The 7,697-nt window shown below is 38.1% G+C and overlaps 1 protein-coding gene across 1 annotated transcript; it reads right to left on the bottom strand.

The window, feature by feature from the left end:
- Positions 1–3,594: 3,594 nt before the first annotated feature.
- LOC128198925 (uncharacterized) lies at positions 3,595–7,150 on the bottom strand. Its single transcript, XM_052886689.1, has 2 exons — positions 6,884–7,150; positions 3,595–5,727 (listed from the first exon to the last, which is right to left on the bottom strand). The coding sequence occupies exons 1-2, from the start codon at positions 7,148–7,150 to the stop codon at positions 3,787–3,789; spliced, it is 2,208 nt and encodes a 735-aa protein (XP_052742649.1). The 3' UTR covers positions 3,595–3,786.
- Between the last annotated feature and the right edge of the window lie 547 nt (positions 7,151–7,697).

The following is a 7,697-nucleotide window of genomic DNA, read 5'->3' as shown; positions in this document are numbered from 1 at the left end:
GCGCGGATCTCCAACCGATATACAATATTGTTTCGTTAATACTACTATCTGACAAGTTTAAGGGCTGTCACTCCTTTAATTTACAGTTGGATTCTATATGTACTTAAAATTTTCAGATTAAATACTGAAAAAAAAATGGTGGCGTGCATTCCAATAAATATTAAGTTCCAAGATTATATAACATGTCGAAAGATATTGATCACTTTACTAGCAATGCCTTGCAGCTTTATCCGCAAAACATCTCGTTTCCTAGGATATATTATCAAAATCAATAATATAATCGGTATAATCTATTTCCATTTAAAATTTCAGTGAAATCGGATTAGCACGACTAATCTCTAACGATGATTTGTATAACTCGTAAGTGCAAGTTTCAAATTCACCGCTATCTTTCTCATTCTATAGTATCGTGTTAAACAGAGAGAGATATAGGTGAATTCGAAATTCGAACTTGCGAGTTATAAAAATATCGTTGCAGTAGTTACGGTGTGAAGGTGTAATGCAGGATGCGAAACGATTTTATACCTATTAGATATGTCACGTGCCCACAAAATATAGCAAAAATTTATCCGAATTAAGTATTATATTTTTTACAAAACGGAGGTCCTTCGATCCCTGGCTGGGCAGATTGAGATTTTATTAATTCCAGGTCTGGCTGGTGGGGAGCTGCGGCCGTGGCTAGGCTAGTTACCACCCTACCGGCAAAGACGTATCGCCAAGCGATTTGGCGTTCCGGTACGATGTCGTTTAGAAACCGAAAGGAGTGTGGATTTTCATCCTCCTCCTAACAAGTTAAATCGCTTCTATCTTAAACTGCATCATCACTTAATATCAGGTGAGATTGTAGTCAAGGGCTAACTTGTAAAGAATAAAAAAAAAAAACTTACATAATAGTTTTTACACTTCCTAGACACACAATGTGTACTGCAAAGTTTCCTACACTAAGAGAGGTGGGTGGCTGTTTAGTGCACTGGCACATCCTCAGTCAGAGGAGGCCAGGGCGCTGGTACAGCCTTATAGAAAAAGTATTAAGCAAATTAATTAAATTATAAGATTAGTATTGTTATAAAGTGATAGCCCAGAGGATATGACCTCTGCCTCCGATTCCGGAGGGTGTGGGTTCGAATCCGGTCCGGAGCATGCACCTCCAACTTTTCATATGTGTGCATTTTTAAGAAATTAAATATCACGTGTCTCAATCGGTGAAAAAAAACATCGTGAGGAAACCTGCATACCAGAGAATTATCTCAATTCTCTGCGTGTGTGAAGTCTGCCAATCCGCATTGGGCCAGCGTGGTGGACTATTGGCCTAACCCCTCTCATTCTGAGAGGATACTCAAGCTCAGCAGTGAGTCGAATATGGGTTGATAACGAAGTCAATAGTTAAAGTTTGTTAACGTCAAAGGGCCTTCAAACGTTGTACATAAAAGTGAATTGTCGGGGATTTATTAAAAGGTAACACCCAACTTCAAAATTGCTGTGTAGCCGTGCATACGTCCCGGAAGTTTGTATCGAAGTTCCTTGATTACTGATGTTCAACTCGCACTAAACAATGGCGCATTGATTGTAACTTCAGAATTACCGACTGGAAATATCCTGTTTCATCTATGCTCTATATGAGCTCATAGACGCCGTTATATAAATAAAATTTAAAACAGTCAATTTGTGATTTTTGATATCTCGTGCGGACTAGCGGAGCGCTACTTCGTTGGCATGAAACTCTATGTAAGCTTTCAACTACCCCTACCCTACCCCTACCCTACCCTACCCCTACCCTGCCCTACCCTACGCTACCCTCTACCATACCCTACTATACCCTTTGTACACTTAAACATTCATGATATCACCCTAGCGCCCTCTAGTACATAAGCGTACTGAGCACTATTAAAATATAATATTTACAAACAGCACTTCAAGTTACCACAAACTGTCTATATAGCAAACAAACACCTTGTAAGTTACCTATGTGTCTAGTTTAGCCTACTAATACTAATAAATGTGTCTATTTCTATTATTATATATATTTATTTAGAAAGAGCTCTAGATTCCATGGATAATGTAGGTATTCATACAGGACTATTTTTTACTTGATGTTACGTTAGGTTACACAGCGTCCAGGTCCAGCATGTTATCCCACGCGGCGAGTGGCGCTCGGGCGCCCCTGGGATCGCGGCGCCCGGGTGCAACGCACCCCCTGCACTATAGGTAAAGACGCCTCTGCCTCTTCATAATATTAGTAAAGATATTATGTACTAGCCGACGCCCGCGACTTCGTCCGCGTGAAACTCGACTACCCATAGCCTACCCCTACCCCTACCCTACTCCTACCTACCCCTACCCTACTTTTCTGGTTGATTTTTTACACCTTGTGTCCGAAAAACCCAAATATCTTACGGAACCCTCTTTTTTTTCAAAATAAAATGTAGCCTATGTTACTTGTGGATAATGTAGCTTTCGAATGGTGAAAGAATTTTTAAAATCGGTCCAGTAGTTTTTGAGCCTATTCATTACAATCAAACAAACAAACAAACAAACATACAAACAAAGTTTTCCTCTTTATAATATTAGTATAGATAATGTAAAAACGAGTTTGACAATTTTTGACGGCCTCCGTGGCGCAATGGTATACGCGGTGGATTTTTAAGGCGGTACTAGGTTCGATCCCCGACTGGGCCGATTGAGATTTTCTTAATTGGTCCAGGTCTGACTGGTGGGAGGCTTTGGCCGTGGCTAGTTACTACCCTACCGGCAAAGACGTACCGCCAAGCGATTTAGCGTTCCGGTACGATGCCGTGTAAAAACCGAAAGGAGTGTGGATTTTCATCCTCCTCCTAACAAGTTAGCCCGCTTCCATCTTAGATTTCATCATCACTTACTATCAGATGAGATTGTAGTCAAGGGCTAACTTATACCTAAAGAATAAAAGAATAGAGTAGGTATATGATTTCTGATAGAAGATTTTGAATTATGTATCCTAATCACATAACTGATAAATATTAGGAAAAGAACGATCAATTAAGCAAGATTAACTTTTGTACATAACTATTATCCGCTTACAGAAACATTACCGATAACTGATCGTTCCACGAACTTATCCAATCTAGCTCATAAGATTATTATAGCTCCACAATAATTCATTAGTTCTTACAACTTTATTAGTAGTTCTTAACTCAATGTGCCTACGGGTTTTGTAGCTAGATGTGCAAAAATATTACTTACTTATATTTTTTACACTTTATCTTTAAGGCAGTCATTGGTCCACTGTTTAGAAACACGAGGTCCTAGATTTGTGAGTTCTGGGTCGGATGATACTGAGCTTTTCTTGCTTCTAAGAAATTTCAATAAAATGTGATAGTGATTGTTATTCTTAAAGTTCTTTTACACACCATAGTTCTTTAGTATTTTTCTAACCCTGGCGTAAAAAAGAGGGGTGTTGTAAAATTTAGGTGTCCGTCTGTGCATCGTAGCTTCTAAATTAATGGACCGATTATGATACCGTACTTTCTTAGATATATATTTACAAAGCCTTTGTTGTCTATACAACCCTGTATATCACGGAAAAATGTATGGTCGCACCGAGAATTTCAAAGAAAACCCAAATTTGACTTATGATTAGATTTAATATTAAAAACTACAGCTAAGTTACAAGTAAGTGCCTGTTTACTCCAAAGTTGGGAGTAAAAGTGTTAAAATAATTATTACATATTGTGAAAGAGTAGGTGACGCTCATACAAAGGAATGCGGCCGAACAATGGGTGCAATCTTGCACTTTTGGCAAGGGCTGCCTCACGTACTCGCTGCAGGGTTGCCTCGCGTAACACCTCCCCCCGTAGAACAGCGCCTGAACACCTTTGATGTGAAGGAAGCTGGGGGTTGATCAGGGTCAAACCTTGTTCTGACTTCAGGGACTACAATTTCCGTTGGTGCTTCTTTAATAGATTCTTGGATACGCCAGTATTTCTTATAAATCAGGAACGCAATAAAGGACACACCAATTCCCACGATTATGAGATATAGTGGTATGGTTGTGTGGTATATACTGCTTTCGGTTGCTTCTAACTTTATATTTATCGGATGCTGCGCTGAAACTTTTGTGTTGATCTCATGTAGATGATTAAGGTTGATGGTATTTAACTCTATTGAAGTTGGTGATTGCAGCTGCGGTGATTCCTCTGAAGTTATATCCATAATCTTTAGTACTTGGCCTTCAATGTGATCGTTCATATTTGAGATGACGAAGTCTGATGTAGTAATAGAGCAACTCTTCGGAATAGTTGCAAGGTAGCTTCCTTTTAATTCTTTGAAGAGATCCTGTCCGCAGGATACACGCACTTTAGAGGGTGTGGGAAAGTGCATAGTATAGTGTTTCTCGTCGAGCTCGTCATAAGCTGGGCGATGAATAGTTACTCGAGCCGCTTTGCACGTTGTTAGCTTCTGTTGCTCAGTGATGAGTTGATGGATGCAATCTTCAGTATCTCGGTTCTGCATTCCGCTGTTCTCGTAGCTGATGTACCACTTGCTGGTCTTCGGGCATTCAGCCTCTATGTACCTGAATTCTTTGTCGTATATTGCCAGGAATGGGGAAGGAGATATAAGGATTTCATTGAACTTATTAGGAATCATAGATAATCTAAACAAGGTATATATTTGAGGAAGAACTATTGGGAATTTAAGAACTATAATAATTTTATTATCTTTATAATAATAACCTACTCTAATTATTTCATAATATTCTCTAATATCAACCTCAATTATATTGTCGCTGTTATACAAACTTCGCAACTTGCTGAATATATTATTAAGCGATTTTCTCTGAATAATTGAATGATGTAAAGTCGACACTTTAATAAAGGCTAACACATTTTGCAATCTAAGTATCTCTTGCGAAATCGCATCGACGTTGTCGTCGATTATTAAGAATGTTTGTGCTAAATGTGCATATTTAACTAGGTTATAGTCACGAGTAGCATCTGCCTGACTAATTTTGTAAATTAACTGTTCAATTTTTACCTGATTTTTCGTGATATTATCTATTATGTTCGAGTATTGAGTCATCCATTCCTTAGAGATGCTAACCTGATTATTCAATTCTGTTACTAACTGATTTTCGCTAGATTTAAGATCTTTAATCGCTTGATTATAATGCAATGCATCTGTTTGATCTAGGTTACCCGTTATACTCTTAACTATACTACCAAGTCCATCTACTAATCCTCGTTTTGTACGATGTATTTCGAAGCTTTGTAATTGTTCAAGCACACTATAAGCTTTGTTAGTTAAGTACTGAATATGGGGTGAAAATAGTGAGTTAGTTTTGTTACTAAGCACTGGTTCTATGGCATCTAGTTGGTTAATTACCGAATTAACTTTAGTCTCGATGTCTTGTAGGTTAATGGATTGGATGAATGAATGATAGTGTGATATGATTCTAGTAGGACCTAGTTTGAAAGGCAAAACACCAGGGCCTTCATCAAGGTTCTCAAGTTTTACTTCCTGCGTCCATACAGTTACTGGCAGGAGAAGTAGTAGTATTAGATGAGCCCTGTAACAATTGATTATTTTTAAGCACTCTTTTAAGTCGGGACTTAGCAACGGGTCCTCGGCTTTTCTTAGTGTAAATGTGTATCGGTAAATTGGCAGTGATTTCGTCACGCGTATAGCGTGGGGCCAATTTTTGTCTAGGAGCAATGGGATTTTTAATGTAAACCTGTTGCTCAGGGGAGTACTCTACTTCTGTTTCGCGATTACTATTGCGCTTATTAGTCATATCTGCTCGTTGTGAGGTACATGATTCATGAATTAAGTTATAGACTTTAGTCATTTTATATTTATGGTCTGTCATGTATTGCTGTAAAAGATGAGATGAAAGGTCAATATCAAATGGATCTCGTGGGTCAAAGTGACCAGTAATAATTTCTATTGGCTTACACTTAGTAAAACTGTGTATAGAATTATTATATGCTAGAAGTGCGTAGGGTATGAGATTAGTAGTTGCTTCGCTCTTATGTTCAAGTTTTAGTATGCGTAAATGTTCTAGTAAAGTTGAATGAAATCTCTCAACGATACCGTTTTCGTTAGGTGTGTGAGGTGCCACTCTATGATGCTGAATTTTATGAAACTTAACAAATTCTGTTAAAAGTTGATTTACAAATTCGGGTCCGTTGTCAGTCACTATAGTGATAGGTAACGAATGATGTGTGCAATAGATAAGAAATGCTTGAATAACGCTAACAGCTGTTCCATCGCGTAAGTAATACGCTTGAGCATATTTTGAAAACGCGTCTACTATGGTTAAGAATTTATCACCCTGTATAGTTAGTATATCCATGTGAATTAACTCAAATGGTTTACCGGGTGGTGGTACGATTCGAAATTGTTGTTTTATGGGATTTCGATCATACTTTGCCTGTCCACAGATAGTACAACCACTGATAAATTTAGTGATATGCTCTCTCATTTTAGGCCAGTAGTATCTACGTGACAAGGCTAGAAAACACTCGTTAATACCGCGATGGTTAGTTTTACCATCATGATGCTTGTTAATAATCTCCTGTTGTTTAAGGTATTCTGGAACATTTTCTAACTCTTTCCTTACAAGAACCAAGTTCATGGCTGAACTTTTAAAGTTATTTTGTATGATAGCTGTTATTCTAGTCATAGCGTCAGAGGGATTGATGAGTAAACCTGTCTTTATCTTAGGATTTACATATTCTCTAATCGCATTAATAACGTCTTGCTCTAAGCTAGATTCGGATAACTGAATAGATGTTTTAGTATGTGTATCAAAAGGCTTACTAACTACAGTCTTACCTTTGATATCACCCACGATATTAAAGATAATCTGCTTAGTGAACTTATTTAATGGTTCCTCTGAGATTGGTACTTCCAAGATGGGGTTTTCCGCATCAGTATGAACTGTGATGGTTCTAGAATCATCAGTGCCTTCAGAAGCCGTAAGGGTTCTGGAGTCATCCGACCTTATGGAAGGGTTTACAGCTATTGAACTAATTTCTTCGACATTTAACTGAATTCGAGATAGAGCATCAGCGTTTGTGTTATATTTGCCCTGTTTATAGACAACTTCGAAGTCGTATTCAGTTAATTTCAAGCGCCATCTTGTAAGTCTCGAATTTGGCTCTTTTAAACTCATCACCCATTGCAAGGGTTTATGATCTGTTAATATTTTAAATTTCCGACCAAATAAATAGGGTCTGAAATACTTGGTAGCCCATACGATGGCAAGAAGCTCCTTTTCTATTGTGCTGTAATTCAGCTCGCTAGAGTTCAGAGTTCTCGAGGCATAAGCGATAGGTTTATCTGAGCCAATAGTACCCTGGGATAACACAGCTCCAATAGCAACATTGGATGCATCAGTTGTTAAAATAAATTCCCTTGTAAAGTCTGGGTATTGAAGAATCGGGTCATTGGTCAAAAGTGTCTTGCAATGTTCAAAACACTTAACGTAGTTTTGGTCTAAGGTTATTTTAGAACCCTTTTTAAGACATTGAGTTAACGGTTTCGTAATACGTGCGAAATCGGGAATGAACTTTCTGTAATACCCTAAGAGACCTAAAAAGCGTTTTATTTCGGTAGGTGTTTTAGGAATAGGGTATTCCTTAATAGCCTTAATTTTATTAGGATTTGGCTTTACACCGTCTCTGCATATGACGTGTCCTAGGAAATCGGTTTCCAACTTT

The sequence above is a fragment of the Bicyclus anynana genome, chromosome 17, assembly GCF_947172395.1.
Source record: "Bicyclus anynana chromosome 17, ilBicAnyn1.1, whole genome shotgun sequence".
Taxonomy (NCBI): Eukaryota; Metazoa; Arthropoda; class Insecta; order Lepidoptera; family Nymphalidae; genus Bicyclus; species Bicyclus anynana.
Note: the sequence above shows the minus strand (reverse complement) of the source record. Positions and strands in the feature narration are given on the sequence as shown.

What these genes read in the sequence shown, in the direction of transcription:
- LOC128198925 (XM_052886689.1), bottom strand. Translation starts at nt 7,150, where the DNA reads ATGAGTTTAAAAGAGCCAAATTCGAGACTTACAAGATGGCGCTTGAAA. An exon ending in CGGAAAACCCCATCTTGGAA is followed by an intron (nt 5,728 to 6,883) that starts GTACCAATCTCA and finishes AAACAGAAGTAG; the next exon opens with AGTACTCCCCTGAGCAACAG.